The 21826-nt window shown below is 36.2% G+C and overlaps 2 protein-coding genes across 2 annotated transcripts in view; one reads left to right on the plus strand and one right to left on the minus strand.

Moving 5' to 3' along the window:
* Positions 1-425: 425 nt before the first annotated feature.
* The window catches only part of TFB1M (transcription factor B1, mitochondrial), a 26658-nt gene continuing 5257 nt past the window's right edge, over positions 426-21826 (minus strand). The window contains exons 3-7 of the mRNA XM_010173722.1: positions 21648-21756; positions 19656-19807; positions 14431-14550; positions 3416-3543; positions 426-687 (exon numbers count right to left, since the gene is read on the minus strand). Of these exons, the coding sequence (XP_010172024.1) occupies positions 426-687; positions 3416-3543; positions 14431-14550; positions 19656-19807; positions 21648-21756 (771 nt within the window). The remainder of the gene's footprint in view (positions 688-3415; positions 3544-14430; positions 14551-19655; positions 19808-21647; positions 21757-21826) is intronic.
* Positions 10070-10868, plus strand: CLDN20 (claudin 20). Its single transcript, XM_010173721.2, has one exon. The coding sequence runs from the start codon at positions 10094-10096 to the stop codon at positions 10751-10753; it is 660 nt and encodes a 219-aa protein (XP_010172023.1). The 5' UTR covers positions 10070-10093; the 3' UTR covers positions 10754-10868.

Raw genomic sequence — 21826 nt, forward strand, 5'->3', positions numbered from 1 at the left:
TTTAAATTACTCTGCACAGTAGGATGTTCCAGGAAGCACAAAAAAACCCCAACCACTGTCTTACATGCTGAAGTATGAAAAAAGTACTTTTTTTTACATTTCAGTAATGCACTTTCACTCCCACAAAACTCAATTATCTCAGAAGTATCCCAACTTAATTACGTGTCTCACAACATACCTTGTTCATGGGTTCTAGCCATTCCCCTGAAGTAAAAAGAACCTCTAGGTACCTTGTAACTGGACTGTTCTTTCACTTTTGTCTACAGCTGAATGGAATGAATAAATAAAAATTGAAAGCCCTCTCTCTCCACCACTTTCTCAAAAGTATTTCTTCCATACCTGCACAGATGTAGGAATATATAAGCCTCCTTTTACTTAATTAACAATTCTAGATCAAGGAGTTAAAACAAATTAAAAAAAAAAAGTTACAGATGATTTTCCTCTTCAGTCTGTTCAGGCTCACTGGTACTTCTAATTAATTTTCTCGTCTTCTTCTTTTGCTTTAGTTCTTCTCTGTAATTGTACACAAAAAGACCTGGATCTTCATCACACATTTTCCTGTATGTATCACACAGATTTCTAAACTGTGACATGGAGAGTTGAAAAGGACGCAGAGTTGGATCAACATTTGCTGTCATCATCAGCTGCTCTGTTCTTTTCAAACGTCCACTTTCAGGAAACAAGGTCCTAAAAGTTGTGAAGAAAAGACAAACAAATTCAAACAATTCAGCCAGACAATTCAGTTTCCCTTAAGAGTAACAGTGTCCTCTTGGGAATTTACTTAATATAGGTTTACTATTAAGTACATCATTATTTTAACTCTGGGCACTCCAAATATGTCTCATTATCTAAGCAAATGGAAACATATAAGGGTTCTTTTTCTGCAAATGCAGATTATAACAACATAGGAAAGAGTATACATACATTGTACATTAAACAGATGCATGTATGTTTATGTTTGCTAACATTAAAAAGAGCACTGGGTATGTATATAGTCACAGAGCCTTCTTAGAATTAGCTTCCTATTTAGAGAGTAACAACAGCTTGAACTGGCAAAACAGATCAGATCCAAACCATATGACTTACTTTCAGGCTGTTTCATTCCAATGGGAAAGATAGTGTTATCCCTTGTCATTAATACCATAATTCCAATGCCAGAAAAAAAGCCAAGAAGGAGGAGGAGTATCTAATTATATCATTCACTTTTTAATATTTAGAACTTAAGAGACTGTGCCAGGAGTCCTAGATTTTATTTTCAGCTCTGTCACTGTTCATAGAGTCATATCAGTTCATTTACTCTGTGGCCAGATGCATTAGCACTTCTCTGTCTCTCAAGTTCCCCAAATTTTAACACACAGTATTAGTTCCAGGGATTTTTAATGTCTTGCAAAAATGCATACGACACAGCACAACCCACTGAAACTACTAGCTGCTTAGCTCCTACCAGCAGTAGTTCTCAGTCTGCAACAGGTCATGAAGGCAGAAAATTTGCACGATTGATGTGCATGTTTGAATTTTCAAATTATCTGCCTCTGTCATACATAGGTAAGACCTAAAAATGCTGTGCATGGAATACGGTAACACGCCCCACAAGCCCCCAGCTGCGTTTTGCAGGGTGGCTGGACAAGCTACTCAAAAGGCTTTTGAACAAGTCGTCAGTGATAGTTGGGTCTTGGTGGACAGCTAGAACACAAAGCTACAAAAGGGTTTAACATGACAAGAAAAGGATGAAACTTCTGGGAACAATCTGGTTTGAAGTACGTGCTACTCAAGGCCTTGGTCAAAAATGTCCCCATTAGTTCAGCATCTAGGTCAGCAAGGTTAAGACGGATTAATCCTTATTTTGATATCCCTTCTTACGTTATTCTCTCCTTTGATTTTGTAGTTAAAAGATGTACCTGAAGCCAGAAATGTTTAATCACCTTTTATATCTAGACTATGAACCATCTTATAAATGTCCATGAAAGCAACCCAAACTACAGTATTTTTTTATATGGACTTAATAGTTTAATCTTACATTCCATGTCTCTCTCAGATCCCAGAATTTACACACAAATGTAAACTGATTCTATTACCTTGTTTTTATAGTTTATGTAATAGACAGAAACCTTACAAGGAACTTAACAGCGTCACTATATACCAAAATTTGTTATTTTTTTCCCAGGTCAGCTAAAGAGTAAGAGGATTGTGTTTCTTAGTTGCATACTAGGGCTGAAGTATGGTAAGCTGCCAGGGGATTCGTGATGTCCAAAAGTTCAGATTCCCCCTCTTTGCCTCAAAAGAATGTAGAACAGTTATTAACAACTTGAGATTACACAATAGCTGGATTTTTTTAAAACTTTGGCAAAAATATTCTACATAATGTAGGTAAGCTGATTGCTTATCAACTGAAACCATTCTTTCACAAAAAAAACCAACTCTGTGAATCAATTATAAACCTTATCTAGAGCTCGGATACCTTGTTTTCTAACGACCTCCAAATGCATACTCAAACCTTAACACAGGTAAATCAGTACTCAGGTCAAATGTCTGCGTCCCAGATATAAACGCAATTCACTGCCTCAAGGAAAAAAAAAAAACAAAAACCTAGAGGCAAAAATTCTATCTTCACCTTTAAAATAGTGACACTTAAGGCTTTTAGGTCAGTAAGGTGGCACCTGCCCTAATTCTGGACTGTGTCAGGGCCAAAACCATGCCTAGCAAAATTCAGCTAGCCCAAGCTGCAGCAGCCACCTCTGGTCCCAAGAGCAGCTCTGTCACATGCTGTACAATGTTGAATGCCAGGTTTTCCCCATACCAGGTCAGACACGTGGCTATGCTAGAGTTTTAACAGGATCCTTGGCAAACACACTGCAGGTTTCTCCCATCAGTTAGAGAACCTAGTAAATTCCCTCAGTAAGACATGGGGATTTTTAAAGAGTCAGTAAGAACTCTGCAAAAGGGCAAGCATAGAAACAAGAATTTGACCTTTTGACATTATCCCCAAATAAGTAAAATTTCCCACAGCTGGTGTTCTCCCTCCTCAGGCTGCCATCTTTGGTGCTGAATTTTGAGAATAATTTTTTAACTTGACCAACAAATGCTCTAGTTTTTGTGGTTGGGGTGGTTTTTTTGTTTTTTTCTGATTCAGACAAACTATTGGAAAGATCACCAGTTTATCCCAGTAATTTTAACAACTGCAACCACACTAACAAAAATGCACAATAATTATTATGTAATTACAGCAGAAAGATTCATCTCATACTTTTGTCTCCAGAAACCCTTCTGAAATAGAAAGATCTGATGAACTATGATGACAAATTTAAAATGTGAGGAATAAAATCAAATTCATAGCTACAAGTGTTTCTCAACTGATTTAGTAGCTGATGCATTTACAAAAACATTATCTGAAGAGTTTTTCATTAAAGATCCTTACTCGAGTCCACGGAAGCAGTGTTTTCTTCTAAAATGAAAAACACTTCGAACCACTTTTTCTACTAGCTCAAATGGCTGCTGTATCTTTGGTTGCACCAATGGAGTGAAATGCACCACAGCCACATCCACCTGTACGGAAAAGAAAGGTAAATTTGAGTAGATATATTCCTCTGAGACACATTATTTCTAAGTTAATCAGCTAGACATCAGGAAACAGGCAGAACACAGGAAGACATTATTGTGACAGGTAACATAGCTGTGCAGTGACAAATGTCATAGTATTTGAATATAAAGATTTGGCTTAATTTTCAAGGCCCTACAGAATTTTAGTCTTAGTTATTTACATATTTCCAATTAGTTCACATGCCATTAGTACTTAGTACTTTTTTCCCCCATGGCACTTCCTCCATCTAGAACATCTTCTATGTAATCTGTGAAGTAATTAGCACTTCTTTCATCAGATCCTTCCACAAGACAATTCGGACATGATACACAAATTAGACAATATTCAATATAGAGGCTGAAGGGCAGCTGAAGAAAATTGGTATTATAATTAGAAATCAAACCCATTCCCTGTATGTCTTCTGCTGCTCTAGGGCTTTTCTAAAATGGTAGCCAAGGAGTTACTTTTCTATCTACATACTAAAAATCTAGTCTATTTAAAGGAATGGTAGGTAGAAATAAGTTTGCATTCAGTTCAAGTGACCATACAACTCTCTATTTACACTGCATATCACAGTTTATCCAAAATTATATTTGAATGATTCTACAAAGTTTTTTTTTCAAGCGTGTTTTATTCTTATTTTTTTTTCAAGTGTGTTTTATTCTTTTATAGTATCATATTGATTCACAGAATGGTCACTTTCCCTATGTCTGCAAATGGAATGAAATAACATCATTCGTTCAATGTACATATAGAACACATAAAATATGTTATGCAATTATAGAGATACTGTATTACATAGAGATGCCTTGAATTCAGACTTCTGTATTACAAAATACAGGTTGGGCTAAAAACACAGTTCTGCACGACATCGAATAAAGCACTTCCTCTTCCAAACTAGATATTAAAAACAATAAACATGAAAAAATTCTGTGGAGGAGCACACTGAAAATTTGTACAATTTGTACAAGTACTGGTACTGAATGATTACAAATTTTTTTAAGTGCCAGACTTTTTAATAAGAGTGAATATTTTTAAAAGTCTGCTAATATGATGGAAAATCATCCATCTTTTTAATAGGTCTGAAAGTCAGTATTGGCATTCATAGAAGAGATTCTCTGTGACATTAAATTGAAGGAGTTCTACTGCTGACTGAAATAAAGGATACACTCAGACCAAAGAATAGTTTCTGTTCTAGGCTCACTCTCAATGTACCAATTATTTGAGAAAACCCATAGGAAGAGAGTACTTTAAAAAATGAGAAGGGTTTTTCTATTGCTCCAAGTTTGTGGGGATTTTTTGTTTGGTTTTTGTTTTTTTTGTTTGGTTGGTTGGTTGGTTTTTTTAATAAATTAAGTCATAGTAACCTCTGGTAACGTGGACATTTTCTTCTGGCACAAAGGTGCCACCCATCCATGATGTACTTTCAGTGAGAACAGCTCAGCTGTCAAGTACATCTATCCAGTACAACTGCTTCAACAGCAGAGGTACTATATTTGCTTTCAACAGAAATTATGACATTCAAACAATGTAAGTTTTCCATGTAGACAGAACTTACAAAGCTGAATGAAAATACTGGTCAGAGAAAGGAAAGGAAATATTGATTAATGGTGCTGATGAAAAAAAAACACCCCAAAAACCACAGCAAGCTTCCAGTATTAGCACTGCTGATCTCAAGTATATGCTAGCGATTTTTCTCTACTTTTCTACCTTTTCTGAAAGCTGGGGTCAAGAAGAGGACAGAAAAAATAATTAAATTATTAAAAACATATAGATACAAGAACTTCTTTAAAAATGAGGTGACAAAGAAATCTTGACATACGGAATCTGCAGTGAAATGCACATAAATATTTCCCAAAGCAGTTTCTGAATTTCTCAAGTGTTGATAGTTTCTACCTTTGCCACAGGTTGTTGCTACCTGTCAGGAAGGCCACAGGAAGGCAGTGAAAAATTGTGTTCACACTGAGTGTCAGAGAAGTTTATCTTTTTGATCAGGACAAATACATACTTCACATGACCAACCAGCTCCTTGTACATAAATACTAAGGGCTTATTTACACATGTATATGTTTATCTACATTTTTGTCAAGAAACAGAACAAGGCATATCCTGCACAAAATTAGGGATAAGGGAACCACCAGAAACCACGTGGGATCTCCTAGTCACCTCAATTTTGCAGAACTGCTTGTGAGATACAAGGGCTCTTTGGGAGTTGGAGCTGCATCTTTTAACAAAAATTTCTGAGGGAAAAGAAAAAAGAACACAATGTAGATGCAGTGTACAGTTTAAGAGAAAAACAGCTCTATTTGTAATCTCAAGGGCAGTCAGCAATAATTTCTGCTTCTGAAACAAAACACAGCACTTCTCAGCATTTGTTCCATTATAGACGCTGTTTTCTTTGGACCCCAGGAAAGCTGCCTGGTTACTATAGCAACAGATACAGGGGAAAGCTTTTCACTTGTAATTGGCCACTCCTTTAAAATTATACATGCTATTTTTCCATAACCTTTTTAATATGCATAAAATAGAGTAGAATTATGAAAGCCAACAGAGCACACAAAAGCGCTTAAAATACACAAGTTAATTTGCTGATAACTTTATTAGTAAGGCTTTTTTCCCCCTCCCACCAAGTATGTTAGAAATATTTACAAAATAGTACTAAATTCTGACAAAATTATGAATATGAAAATTATTCAACTGATATGCCCTAAACTGTCAATAGCACAGCAATTATTCACCCCTTGCTGTTTTAGCATATCTGCACAATGAAGGTTTATGTTCTGGTAGGGCAGGAGGAACACTTGCTGATGAAATCAACATTCTAAATCAGAATAAGCTTAAATGAGACAATTTTTACTAATTGTTGACAATAAAGGTCTCATGATGGGCAATACATGCATCTTGCAACAGGGCTGTATTAAAAGTAAACCCTTTTTCAAGCTGTAATTTACTCATAGGGAACCAAAACCTAAGCAGAACATATCACGATTTAATTAAAACAGACTGCTTGAGATCCTGCTAAGGTAGTTCTAAGCCAGAACTGTTCGGTACCAGCATTTTATCTGTCTGCTACAGACCAATGTTAGGTCTAACACCAGATATGCATATCTCATAGCAATCTTGTTCTGATGCGAGGATTTCATTTTGGTTCACTTCCAGCAGAAAATAACTGTGCCCCTGCACTAATAGCAATAATTAATTCCTGTGTGAGAACAGCTTTGTAATAACTCGACTCCATCCACACTAGGCTCCCAAACAGGATCACAGGAAACCAGAAGTCAGGTACAGAAGCTATGGATATACCACGGCTGCAATCGGTAAGACTTTTCTCCTAACTTCTTGATTTCACCCACCAACTTGTGGAGGCCACTTCTCCCAGGAGCTGCAGTTACCCTATTAGCCTTTAGTAGCTTTACTCCTTCATTCTTTTATACAGACTCATATAAAGGTAGCAAGTTATAGGATGGCCAACAGAAGGCTAAGCCTATCAAGAAGAGATAAGCAAAACCTGTAGTTGAATAGAAACATCCTGCTGTTCCAGTTACAAATTAAAATAAATTGCACAGTTATTTCCTAGGAAATTTAAACTGTTAATAAGATTATCTATGATGACAAAAAACCAAACCAAACAAACCCAGCAACCCACAAATAACAAAATCCTCTGGCTCTGGCTCTCAGTTCAACTTAAATGACTCCTACCCTCCCACTTCTCCCACTCCCCAAATCCCTAAGTCTACAGAGTTTCTGGATTCTCAAGGTTTTCCTCCTTTTAATCACTGTTCACAGTTTTCATCATAGAATCTGGATATCATTATGTATTTAGGACTAAGGGCCTCCATGTGTTTTTCTCCATAATCTCTTTGCTTTCCCTTACTGAGTGTTTGTGAAACAAAACTCATTAAACAAAGTACTCCTTTATTCTCGGGTAGATGGAACTAAGAGAGCGAACAAACAGCACTTGCTGTAGAGAAGAGAAAAAAAAACAACATTCCAAGAAATTTTGTTAATACATGCCAATGCAGTTTTATATGAGAAGGGATAGTCCCATTCAAGAGAAACTGATTTTAACAGGACATCTACAGTGAAGAAAACGTCTCAGATCTCACATCCAGCAGTAAGTGCTACACAAACAAGAATGAAACATAACTGTCTTTTTTATTACACTTGCAGTGCTTATACTTGAATTTATCATGCCTTTAATTTGGTTCATCCCATTAAATGTAATGTATGACTACCAATTGCAGTGGTTTATGTTTGCATTTTTGTATATGCTGAAATCTTAAAAAGGAAGCAATGAAAAAATCTAACTCAAGATCTTAATTAGCTGTTCCAGAATATGATTTTGAATGAGTTCTGAGCTATTCAGATATGACAGTTCTTTCTGCAAAAGGAAGTTAAGCCATCTTTCCCATGGGCCTGATACAGCAAGTGACAGGTGTTTGCCAGAGCAACTCTTCACAGTCTGAACAAAATGAAGGGATTTGGAAAGAGGCAGGTCTTTGAAATGAGATTTTAAAAATGAGTAGCTGTTAGCATTCTCACCTTAACTATGGGCATTTTTAATAGATATGTAAGCTGGACAGAGTTAGCACATCCTTGAACAATTACCTGAATTAAGTACAGTCTATAAATTAGAGGATTACTTGTTATGTAATGCCACTAAAGACTGATAGAATACATATTGATCAAAACCTTATGTATAGTGAATTGAAAGAAGAGTACAATGCTACAGATATTGTGTTCCACTTCTTTCAACTTTATTTTCTATTATTATGGCTTTTCAAAAAGTTCTAATGCTAAAGACCAATCTCAATATTATAGTTCATATTTAGATAGAATGTCTTAGAAAGATTAATCCAGACTGAGGACCACCCTTTATCACTCTGATAAAAGACAAAACCTGTCAATTATACAGCCCCACTGAAAAGGCAGGATATTTCTAGTCCTCGTCACAAAAGCTTCAAACCATTTTTCTTCATCTGCTATGCCAACAGTCCAGCTGATGCAACAGCAACACTTCTGTCTTCCCAGGTGCACAGTTATCATACTGCCTAAAATGTTCTCATCTGTCAAGTGAAATTTGCCTTTATGCAAGAATAGCAGGGAGGTTTTTTAATGAATTTTTAAAGCTACCCACTTCATGACAAATTTGCAAATTATTTCAGAGAGGAAAGTGACTAAAAAGAGCCACAAAGATGATTAAGGGAGTGGAATATCTCCCTTATGAGGAAAGGCTGAGGGAGCTGGGTCTCTTTAGCTTGGAGAAGAGGAGACTGAGGGGAGACCTCATTAATGTTTATAAATATGCAAAGGGCGAATGTCAGGAGGATGGAGCCAGGCTCTTCTCAGTGATGTCCAATGGTAGGACAAGGGGCAGTGGGTGCAAGCTGGAGCTTAGGAGGTTCCATGGAAACATAAGGAAAAACTTTTTCACTGTGAGAGTGACAGGACACTGGAACAGGGTGCCCAGAGAGGTTGTGGAGTCTCCTTCTCTGGAGATGTTCAGAACCTGCCTGGATGTGTTCCTGTGTGACCTACTGTAGGTGATCCTGCTCTGGCAGGGGGGTTGGACTAGATAACCTTTCAAGGTCCCTTCCAATCCCTGACACACTGTGATTCTGTAAAAAAAAAAAAAAAGCACTTAAAACTGATATGGAACAACTCAGTTGTATAAAAACAGTATTTTATTTTACAGACCAAAGCAGATCATATTCACTCTCACGACTTGCTCAATACTGCTGGCCTAAGTCAAGGACTGAGAATCACTGATTGAAAATAAAATACTGATTTAGAAAAGTCATATGTGACTTAATTGTGAAAGTACTGCAATAAAAAAAAAATCTTACTCTCCCTCAAAAAAAATAAATTTCATAACAGTTATTTAAAAAGAGAACAGAAAATATTTAAATAACTGAAATGAAGAGTTACCTTTAACCATACTTGAAACAAAAGATAATATTATCAGTGTTCCTTGTTAGAAAATAGTTAACAGGAGCTGACTACAACCATCAACACACTGAAGAGTACAATATATTTTCTACTACAGTATTTTTTTAAAAAATGACTTCTAATTTGCAAGTTTCTAATGTTTCATTTACAATATATATTTGTCTAGTAAGTCTGCAATCTGTATACTATTACCAAAAACAACTCCAGTAAAATAAGTTTTGCTTGATGGTTTGCAATCATGTCTGAAAGGGCAGCAGCTCCTTCTTACAGGCAATTCGAAAACAGTGTCCATTTGCCATCATTTATGTTCAAGTACCTTGTGTACAGCTGCTCAGCTGCTCTCATCTGCTGCAGGGTCATGTTCAGATACTCATTCAGATAGCTCCAATTTTAAATGCAGGCTTTTTTTGTTTGCTGATTTCTTTTTCTTTCCCCCTTGAACTTCTCCTCCCCCCCCTTCCTCCCTATTACACAGAGGGCTACAGCCTTGGCTACGAAGCTACCAACCAGTTACACTCATTTACAAGAGAGAAACGAGCAGACAAAAAGTGACAGCACACAATCATCATGGCATCAGCAAGTCTGCAGTTCTTTGCTTTTATTCTGGCTTTATTTGGTGCTTTTGGAGATATCACAGCCACCTTGCTACCAAACTGGAAGGTAAATGCAGATGTTGGTTCAAATATCATAACAGCTATAACACAGATGCAAGGACTTTGGATGGACTGCACATGGTACAGCACTGGGATGTTTAGCTGTACCCTGAAATACTCGGTTCTCTCTCTCCCCATCTATATCCAGGCTGCACGGACCACCATGGTACTGTCCTGTATCCTATCAGCCTTTGGGATCTGCATCACTACGGTTGGAATGAAATGCACAAAGTTGGGAGGGGACACTGACAGCAAAAGTCACGCTTGTTTTGCTGGAGGAGTCTGCTTCATTCTTGCAGGAATCTCTGGATTAGTACCAACATCCTGGTACACAAGAGAAATTATTTCAAATTTTCTGGACCAGACCATTCCAGAGAGCAGTAAACATGAACCAGGAGGAGCAGTTTATACAGGATTCATTTCAGCAGGGTTTCTGCTTATCGCAGGCGTGATCTTCTGCACTTCCTGTTTTAAAAAGCAGCAAGGAGCGCGGATTTACCCTCCAAAGCAGCACGATTTCCCATGCACAGAGCAGGAGAGCAATGCAGGTTACAACCTGAAGGACTATGTGTAAATATGGCTATTTCTATCCATGGAGGTGCTTTTTTTTGTGCTAAGTGTTGTTTATTTCATATTTCAAAGAATGTATAACATAGCACTTAACTTTTCTTACATCTGGGTTGCAATCATGTTTAAGCAAAGTATTTCATTTACAGCAGCATCCACAAAAAGTTTGAAGTAAGAAACAATGCTTAAGTCTGCTACAAGAGTCCTTTTTTTGTTGATTTTTCAAACTGCTCTTTCTGACTTTCCAAGTAACTTTCATTGAAGAGAAAAGGAACTATTTTAAAACATAACTGATAGTACAATTAATGTACTGATGGCTTGTTACAGCAAAGATGCTTAAAAACTAACTGGTTTCTATTTAGCAAATCAGGCTATTGATAACATATAATGTTTTATAGTGTATTCTTTCATTTTCATTTCTAAATTGCCTTGGTAACTAGACTTTTTTTTAAAAAAGCAAAACCAAACCAAACCAAACAGATGCACACACAAAAAACCCCAACCAAACAAAAAAGACCCACAACAAAACCCTGTAGCCCCAAACCTTAGCTGTGTATCAGGCTAAAGATTCAGCAGCACCATTGAGACCTTGCCAAAAAATCTCTCCTGCCCCAAACTGCCACCTGCTGTGGGTTTCAGTTATTATTGTAAAAGAAATGTCTACTGGGCATTCACCAATTGCTACTAATCTATCACTACACAATGAATGTTAGGTTTGAGGAGCAATACAACAGAAATGTAACCATGACTATGAAAACACCTGCAAACTGTAACACACTTGATACAAACTAAATATGTATGTTCCAGAAAAATCTGGAAGTTCTGGCTTACACTTGCTCAAAGTAGCTTTTAACAGCTCAAATAATACAGCTACCATTTATTGTCTATATTTCTGGCCTTCCAAAGGAACTTTGTATGTATTTTTAATTAATCCAATAGGGTCTTTTTCAGGCCCACTCCCATGTATTCTATTACTGTAAAATGTACATACATTGGTGATAAAGAGATAGTTTCTTCATTTAAATTTATTTTTTTAACTCCCTTATTTTGATTAATAATCTTGGATCTTTTAACCTTTTCTTCCAACATACAGACTTTGTTCTGTATTGGTCATTGGCAAAGTATATTCTGTCTAAATGCTTCCCTAAACAAGAATCAAATTGACATTAATTTGCTAGCATAGGTAAGGGAATGAAAAGAGGATATGATACAAGCCTTTAAACTTAGGAGTATGATAATGCTGGACAAGTCTTTCAACAAAACCAACTGCTATTTATTTTGCATATTTTTATACAACTTTCATTTCCCATATTATTAGCCTGAAATTAACTAAAGCAGTATGAAGGGGCCTTAACATTATATATATAGTTATTTTGGGAAAACTCAGATCTTCTTTTGTAGCATTTGAGAAAGTGAAATGTTTTATGCATCTAATGTGTACAGAGTCTTTATTCTAATATACATAGAACAGAATTATGTCTTGTTTGTATTACTATTGTTCATAGCTATTTTGAGTTTCCTATATGTTCATCAAGGAGCTTGTTTTGTACTATTCCTAATGTCAGTATCAGCAGTTATTCAGTATTGCAGAGACTTAACAAATTTTCTCTGCTTAGACACAATGCTGTGCAGCAACATTCCATTCCATAAACCAAGAGTCTTTTACATCTCAACATTCATAGGCATTGTTGAAATAATACTAATTTATTGAGCAAATAAGGAAAACAACTCACTCCCAAAAACATGCATCTCCACCTTTAGTACGTGGTTTGACATGACACTAAGCTGTGATCATTGCCAGGTATGTGAATTAAAACAAACATTTGTAAAATAAGAACCAAAGGTGTTTTTACAGGACAGCACAAGAAAAGGGTAATAACTGCACACTACGAGCAAAATGAAGTATTCACTGGTTACATAAGTAGCAAGTTTCTCTTCTTAGAACTTTACACAGAAGTACCTGAACTTCTCTGTATACCTATGAAACGAAAATCAAGCACTGAAGCACTTCATTCACAATAGGCTGCAAGAGCTTTCCAAGAAAACAAAGAATCTATCAGAAATGGTAGTATCTAAAACCACAAGTCAGTCCGCGGCTAAAAGAACAGGGACAAAACAGAAGATCAAGCTACAACAGGAGTATGAAGGAAACAAAATATTGTGTCATGCCTGTCTGAAAAATATGTACTTTCTGCTTTTGCAACATAAGCAAATGTATGAAATAAAAACATGGATGTCTTTAGTGGTACCGTCTTTTCTATTCCACAGAGCACCAAATGACTGTAGGATTTGCTTATAGCAAGACATTTTGTCACAACTCTGAGTTACCTCTCTCTCAGTCAACTATGGCCTTTTCAGGATGGGAAGATGGGAATATCAGTTATAGCTTCCCAATTCTCTGACACAGTCTGCACAAGACTTTTGATGACACTAGCTCTACTATGCCCTCAAATTGTATTTCCCATTGAGAAACTACTATCACAGAACTGGAATTTTGGCCTTACTGAACATTATTTCACATATTTAACAGTGAGATGACATCCTGAAATTATTTTTCATTCAGCTAAGAGATAGAGGAAAAAAAAATTCCCAAAATCCAAACCAAAAAACAAGATGTCTTAAGCATGGTCATTTTTCTTCACAACAGACTGCTGTCACGACTCAGAATTTAACATGTTTCAACAGTTATTTGCTCAAAAAATACTAACAGAATTTTATATGTCCAGATAGAGCCTTAAAATTCATTATGATAAAAAAGAGAGAATGACCTTCCAAAGGTTCTCGAGAGATGTCTGGACTAAAGAGTAAAAAAATCAAAAGATTATTGATGAACTGAACCAACCAGTTTAAGAGCAACTTGCAGAAACTGCAAGATCATTTTTGAAACAGAACAGATTTCCACATGCATTCAGGAGAAACAGACCCCAGTTAGTGTCAGGCACACATTTTTAAAACAACAACAACAAAAGAAGATACATTCTTGTCCAAAATGCAGTTTAATTTATTAATTCCTGATTCCTATAATCATAATGGCTATTAATAAAACCTAGTGTCAGTAGATAACAGGACAGTAAAGAGACTGTTCTCTGTTTTCCTCTACTCACTCAAAAGCAAACAGGAGGGAGAAAAGATTTGTTACTTTTTTAAACAGGCAGTGGGATGTAGATGACAAAGTGCTATAGTGAATAGGAGGGAGTTAAATATGCTAAAGATGAGTAGCGTGAAATGTAAAGATTATAGACACGGTACAATTAGAGATCTTTGACAAAGGTGACACAGGAAAAGCTTTTATTTATGAGGGTCTTTTGAAAGACCCATCAAATTTTCTAGGCACAATTCCCAAACTGTTTATAAATGCAAACTGTAAAACAGCAGGCTTTCCCAAGATGCTACAATCCTAGCAGGTTATCCTGCCATTAAATCCTAATCTCCCTCTCCAGAAACACCCAAAGGAGCATGCTGATCTTGCAGATAAGCTTGAAGGTCAAAGCCAAGTTCTGAGGAATCAAAAATAAAAGTATCTTCTTGAAGCAAGTGTGCTTTGTTTACAGGAACATCACATCACTCCACTTTGCAGTATGGAGATGTTGAACTAGAGCACCCAACTGTATTCCTTACTCAAAATCAGATATACTGCTTGATTGATAAATTAACAAAAACCACAAAAAATATATCAAACCTTACCTCTGGTTTTGGAACAAAGGCTTGACCTGGTATTATGAAGCAGTTTTCAACAGCGCAGAGATGCTGAGACATGACAGACAGTCTGCTACGTTGCTTACCTCCTGGATTAGCCGTAAGCCTCTATTGAAGAATCAAAATATGTAAATCAGTGAAACTGAAATTGACTAAGTGATCAGTTACATTAAAGTTTCATCCTCACTATAATCAAAGGCAAAGGCAAATTAAGAAAAACAATTAATTGTTAAGAACTCATATCAAAATTCATGCCCAGTTCATCTAGAATTATTTTCTCCAATGTAGCAGTATTTCACTGAGACACCATGCTAGTTTACAACCTCAGTCCTGCGATCAAATGCACATGAAAAGGAGCTCCCTGAATTTTTGTAGAATTTGAATGTCAAAAGAATTGTTATGGGCAAAAGAGGAAACTAAAAATACTCTGACTTCAGGATATAAAATAAACACAATACCAGTTGACAGTATTCTCACATCCTTTGCTTCTACTGTTTCTGTATCAAATATATTTTTTTCTCCTTAAAGATAAAACACAGCTCCATAAACTCAAAATCAGATAAACCCCAAAATTTCTTCATTATTAACTCACCTACACTTAAAATATATGCAAGGAAGCTGGATCTACTTTACGTAAGTTTAGAATATCTAACAGTTTAGAATATCTAACACATAATACTTAAAGTTCAATTCTCTGATTGTCCTAAGAAATTTCTCACGAAGTTTATCAAAAAAGTAGCCTGGATAGAGTTTTTCTAAAGTTCCATGACAAGTCTCAAATGATAAAAGACATTACACTAAACAGAAATCAAATTTTGAAGATTGCTGATATTTACCACTATCTTAATAAAAGACAAAAGATGAAAACCAATTTGCATATCTGGTAACATCTCTACATCATGTAGCTTCAGATAAAAAGCCTATTCATGAAATGCTGCCATGCTTATTAAAACTATCTCTGAAAAATAAAATTAAACCTATTGCTGAAGTTTTACATTTTTTTAAACAACTCTCCTGAAAGGCAGTTTAAGTATCAGCATGGAGCAAATAAAATACTTTTCAACAACTTTTCAGAAAGAAAGCTCAGTGATTCTTTTAGCCTCCACCAACAGTTAAAACTACCTTCATTATTGTTTCAGAGAAAACCTGTTAAAAAAATCTAGCCACCATCATTAATTATTCTCTGAAAAAAACCAGGCTGCAAAGTCTAACAATGCAATCAGCTATGCACTTCCTTAGCCTCTGCAGTGGAAGTGAAACAGATTTAATGACAAAGCTTGTAGTCCTTCCCATGCCAATTCAAACAAGCCAATCTTCCCACAAACACAATCTAACAAGTCTCAGGCAGTTAGCTCTTGCTTCTCAGCCACAGAAGGGATAGATGAACAACATCCACCTCTGGGCAGTAACATCTTACACCACTTCAACCACATCAGCAGGAACATATCTGTGTATGGCACTGATCAAGGAACACAAAAATGCTGAGAACATACTCATAAAATAGTATCACAGAATGGTTTGGCTTGGAAGGGACCTTTAAAGGTCATCTAGTCCAACCCCCCTGCAGTGAGCAGGGACATCTTCAACTAGATCAGGTTGTTCAGAGCCCCATCCAGCCTGACCTTGGATGTTTCCAGGGATGCGGCTTCTACCACCTCTCTGGGCAACCTGTTCCAGTGTCTCACCACCCTCATTGTAAAAAATTTCTCCCTTAAATCTAGTCTAAATCTGCCCTCTTTTAGTTTAAAACCATTACCCTTTGTCCTACCTATTGCAACAGGCCCTGCTAAAAAGTTTATCCCTGGCTAAAATGCTTGTCCCCCTACTCCTTTAACCTTACCTGTTTTTGTAGCACTTTTCTCTCAGTTCTCAAAATTTTATTTGTTCCTACTTTAAAATACAGATAGCATCTGAAACTGCACTAAGTAAACCATGCTGGAGTTCAGCTAACTAGGCAACATTTTTGCATCTGTTTTGAAAATTTTAACAAGGCATGAAGCAAAACAAAGATTCTGAAGCCTAACCTGGAATACAAACAAGGTGGTACTTGACCTCTCTTCTAGTGCTGTTCACTATCAACCACTTTCAGCGACTACCTCAGGAAAAACTACTTGTTTTGCTCTTCAGTAAGCTATACCATACAATGTGCTTCCCATAAATGCATATTAAAACCCCATTATCAACGAATCTGCAAAATCTGTCACAGGAATTAACCCACATGAAGAATCAGACTGGCAAAGCTGACCATATAAAGGAATACTAAGTACACTTAGTACACAAGCCACTTTCTGAAAAAAAATTGTTTTAGAAGTATTTATATTTAACCTATATCACTTATGAAAACATAATGGTAATTTTTCTTCTGTTTGCTGCTCAAAACTCTGAATTATTTTCCACTTCATTAGCACCTTTTGCCTAGTGTTCCAAATAGACAGCAGTGTTAGATACAAAATGATTCAGTATTCTGCTCTTCTAGATACCTAACAGTTTAGCACCCTAGCTCCCATGCAGATCATCTTGGCAGAGTGGTTCAGGCAAACTACTCTCTCTGCCCAGAGATCTTCTATTTAAACTAAAATATGACTCATTTTAATGGAAGTGCGCCAGGAAGTACCCCAGCCCAAGTGGCAGATTTGAGGTGAAGCACTGAGAAATTTGGGGCAAGGTGAAAATTCTTATCCACAAAGTAACAATTTTATGAATTTAAACTACAGAGAGACAAAATAATCTGCTTGACACTTAAAAGTGTTCACTGCTGCAGATATCTGGCCTTATCCTCCTTAAGAGGCCTCAGAATTCAGTATATAACTGCTGGTTCTCATCAACAGTTTTAATCAATGTAGTCAAATCACATGAGAACAGAGTGGACTATACTGACATAACTCATGCCAACATAGCTGTGCTACAAAGGAAACAGAAAAGCAGGAAACTACCACCAGCAAGAAAGGCAAAGGTATTTTCTACCTATGATACTAGCAAAAACAAGCTTGACCACATTTAACACAGCTTGTTACTTCATTTTCTTACTGTTAACAACAAGTTACTGTAATTGATTATAAAGCACATGGCACCATTCTATGACAGCATCTTACCCTTCTGCTGAGCTTATGGCAGGTACACTGAGATTTTGATATTTAGGCTCTTAGCTTAGAAACATCCAGTAAGGACATCATACTTTTGAGTATAAGACATTTTCCTTACAAGAATATAAATCCACAGATACATAAAATATCAGTAGCAATTTCTGCATTACATTGTTCTCTACTTCCTGGTACTGAATATGCCAAATTACAATGCTTAACTTAAGGAACTCCAGAGGGCCAGAAAAAAGACACAGATTTTTAGTATCATCCTTTTTCCTAATCATAAAACAAAATAGTATCTCTCAAACAAGTTTTTCGTGATGTCAAATCAGTTATGGAAACACAAACCAGAAACTATGAACAATTTTGTCTTCAGTGGAAGATGTGTTTAAATAGATGTGAGAACAAGAATCAAGGGATCCCAGAATATTAACTCAACAACAGTTAACACTGATTCATTGTATGACCTTGAACAATATGTTCAATTTCCTAGTGTTTCTAACTTCTCAGCATTCTAAGTAGAAGGAACTTAAAGAGTGCACGGTATTTTGCATCTCATTGAGCTATGCTGGGTGCAGAAGCATATAATCTGCATGTCACCAATGGCATATGCAACTAGTTACAGCTATATAAAGTACAGGGTGCATTTATACTCTCACTCAGTGCTAGGCCAATTCTCTCACTGCTGTCACAAAACTTTGCCTCTCACTCCATCATTTTACATTTTATATCGTAGCCATATTTTTATATTGTAGTCCATTAGCAAATCTCAAATGACATTAAGTCCTTCTGGAAAACAGATCTGGATTTTTTTAATGCTCGAAACCACATGAGCTCAGAACCAAATTGAGAAATCCAGCTTATTTCATACCAAATGTTTGTCCCTGGTGTTCTCTAGAGTCACCTACTGGAAATTCACCAGTACCTGTCTTGAATGTTGACTGCAGGGCTAAAGTAATGGCAGCACGCTATGGTTTTCTATGATCCCAAATTCACAGCAGACATGCCACTTGCATATGTAATTATTAATAATTTACATACTGAAAAAAATAACAGCAAAAGTTTCCTATTAGAATTTTTACTTCATAAGATTAAAATTAAGACAACACACACATTTAGGTTGCACACAGAAAACCAGATATTTACAAACACTAGAGTAATTAGATGGAAATTCAGTTTTCAGACTGATGCACAGTTCCTTTTTTTTTTCTTTTTAAAAAAAAAAACCCAAGTGAGATGCTGGTAAGAAGCCATACTGCTTTTCATAAATACAAAGTAAAAAGTCTTAGAGCCTCTATGATATAATATGTTACACTCAATGGCAACAAAAATAAACTTGTTAAGTCTGAAAGGATTGTAGAGTAAGTCAACTTAGTATTAACTGATGCAGAATTAATGCTACTACATAGCAGATCAGTCTGGCCTGCTTTGAGCGTCTAACTATGGAGACAAAGTAAAAAGACAATTTGCTCTTAGTCTTGCTGTGACAGAACTCAAAAGATGCCTTTTTACACACACAAGGCTGGCAGCAACTATTAATAATTCTGACATCAAGCCTGACTCAAAAAAGCCAGTCAGTTTCCATGGTCTTGACAGAACACTCCCTGTGTTTTAAGTGTTTACTCACAACTAGAAAAAAATGCTAACCTTCCATTTTTCCTTACTTCAAGGCAGGTATGTTTTTTAAAGATTATTTTTAATTAAGAGGGCAAAGGAAATAACTCTGAGTGTATTTCTTGAGAGAACTGAACAGTAAGGAAAAACAGACTGATGAAGTGCTGCATGAATGACTGCGAGAGAAGAAAAACAGAGGAGTGCTGTGGAATCTATTCATGTCGAAGAAATCAGAATTCAGAAAAGCACAGATTAAGAACCTCAAGGAAATATATCCCTCCATAAGAATTTTTTTCAAAAATATTTATGTGCTGTGAAAGGATCAGAGCAGATGATTAACTCAACACTAAAATTCATAATTTATAGCCACACAAACTAAAAATTGAACCAACTCTTTCCTCTCTTTTTGAAGCCAACTAAGATTTGTTTTGTAGTTTTAAACAAAAGGTTGCATGCAAACACATTTTTGTTCAATGTAGCATCTTTTAAAATTTTGGGAAAACAGTAACATCTTACCTCTGCAACCTCCTTCTGAAAAGTCAACGTCATTTGTGTCCTGCCATAAATAAAAGGTCCATCCTTTTTGGAAACATTTTCAAGCCATTTGATGATTAGAGGAGTTGAAACACTGAAGGGCAGATTCCCAATGATATGTATATCTGGTGGCTCTGTTAACATTTGATGGAAGAAAAACAGCCGTTAAAAAATTCTGGGTAAGGTTTTTGCCATGAAAGAACATGTAAATAAGAAAGATACATGCATAAAAACCTAGACTTAAAATATGAAAGCAATTTTTATTGTGCCACACCAAAATTACGCCTTTCCATTTATACTTGTCTTACACTGACAAAACTGTGTCACTATTCTCAGTAATTAGTTGGAAAAAAGTGTTTAGGTTTGGTTCTCATTTACATTTGAATAAATCAGTAGCTTTCAGCTGAATTTTCAGCCGATCAGTAGATTTCAGCTGAGCTAGAATACCAGAACTGTAACAACAGCAAAACAGTATTTCCATGATTTTAAACTATGACTATTAGGTACACTCATCCTTCTGTCCAACACATTTCTCTCAGGGCCATTACTGAGTCTTCATAATCCCCAAAACAATCACCTAGCTGATACTGGGCAGAGCTCTTCTGTGTAGAGTCCTCAGAAATCAGAAGATCTTAGAGCAAGTACAAGACTTAGCCATAAGAAGCGACAAGTATCATTCAGTTCTGTGTTATATTAGTAGATGTGTTGCACAACACAAAGCAGGCATCTTATTAGTGGGGATCCTTATGTCTAAGCACAAATGCAATACAAGCAGACAAAAGTGTGTCATTCTTTCTTAGACACTACAGCATTTAATAACGTGAATAAGACACAATAATAAAATTCAAGCTGGTTTTCTGGCACACTTATTATGCACTTCTTAGGCTGTGATATTTCTAGCATACTTGTGATATTACACATATCAGAGATAGTTAAGTGTTTTTCTGAAATCCACCTGCCTTTCAGATATTCATATAGCAATAATACAACAAAAGTGTATCGTACCTCTCATTAGTTAGATTCAAACACACTTTTAAGTATGTTCAAGAAAGGAAAATTTTAAAAAACTGCTCAACACCTTCATACATGCATTTGCTCATAGTTTTGTCTTTTAGAAGCACTTACCTTTTGTAATGACCCAAATATGGCATGGTATTTTTCAAGATTAACATAATGCAGCATGGTCTCCTATGTCGTGAGTCAGAAAGCAGTTTACTGTTCTGCAGGACTACGCTGACTCTACCTTAAATTAAGAAATTTGGAAAAGAAACCTGGGACGTTCTCTCTGATTTATCTAATACTATTACATGTTTTAAAAGGGAGGTAAAATTGAGTCCTATGAGAACTTCAGATTTGAAAAAAAAAACTAAAAAAAAAAAAAATCTCTGATTAGATTCTACTTTCGCCAAAAATATCCAGCTGAAGCCAATGCAATGATGTCATGGTTTTAACCCAGCTGAGGCAGCCAAACAACACACAGCTGCTCACTCAACTTAATTAGCTCTATCCCAGCTGAATCCAGGAAAAATGAAAAAATTAAAATTTTGAGGACAAATTTCCTAAAAGCTTTAAAGAAAGTTACAGAAATTTCTTCAGTGGAACACCAGCTGTGGTAGCTTCTGGCTTCTTCAAAAAGAGGAAGAAGCTGGCAAGACAGCATATCATTTGATTTGCTTTTATACTTTCCAAGTGCCACCACTGTACAGTCACTCTTTAGGTTACAGACACTCTTAAGGTTAATAACTGCAAAGCTCCTCAATAATGTTGACTAAGCTGTCACATAAATTTTGTCTTAGAAGAGGAAGATGATTCTGTTTCCTTCTGTAAAAGGAAGATAGCTTGTCTCTATCTTCTTACCTTCAAAATGCACCAGAACAGAATAATACCTGCACTGAGTGAACTCAAGCTGTATTACCACATTTCAGACTAACTCAGAAGCCTTAAAAATGAAATAAACCAAACCCAAATACTAACCATCCTCCCAGTTCTTTTTTAAATGCTTTGGAAAAGCCTTCTCCATCTTATATGTCAGGATATCTCCATGAACAATGTGCACTTTTCCTGGAGCTGCTTCAGATAGCATCTGTTTGTAAGCAAGCAAGCAGAATTCACAGTGAGTATTAACCAAACTGATCTCCAGCTTCAGCCACAGC

This window comes from Antrostomus carolinensis, unplaced genomic scaffold, assembly GCF_000700745.2.
Source record: "Antrostomus carolinensis isolate BGI_N321 unplaced genomic scaffold, ASM70074v2 scaffold38968, whole genome shotgun sequence".
Classification (NCBI taxonomy): Eukaryota; Metazoa; Chordata; class Aves; order Caprimulgiformes; family Caprimulgidae; genus Antrostomus; species Antrostomus carolinensis.

Coding starts and splice junctions, on each gene's coding strand:
- CLDN20 (XM_010173721.2), top strand. CDS start 10,094: ATGGCATCAGCAAGTCTGCAGTTCTTTGCTTTTATTCTGGCTTTATTT.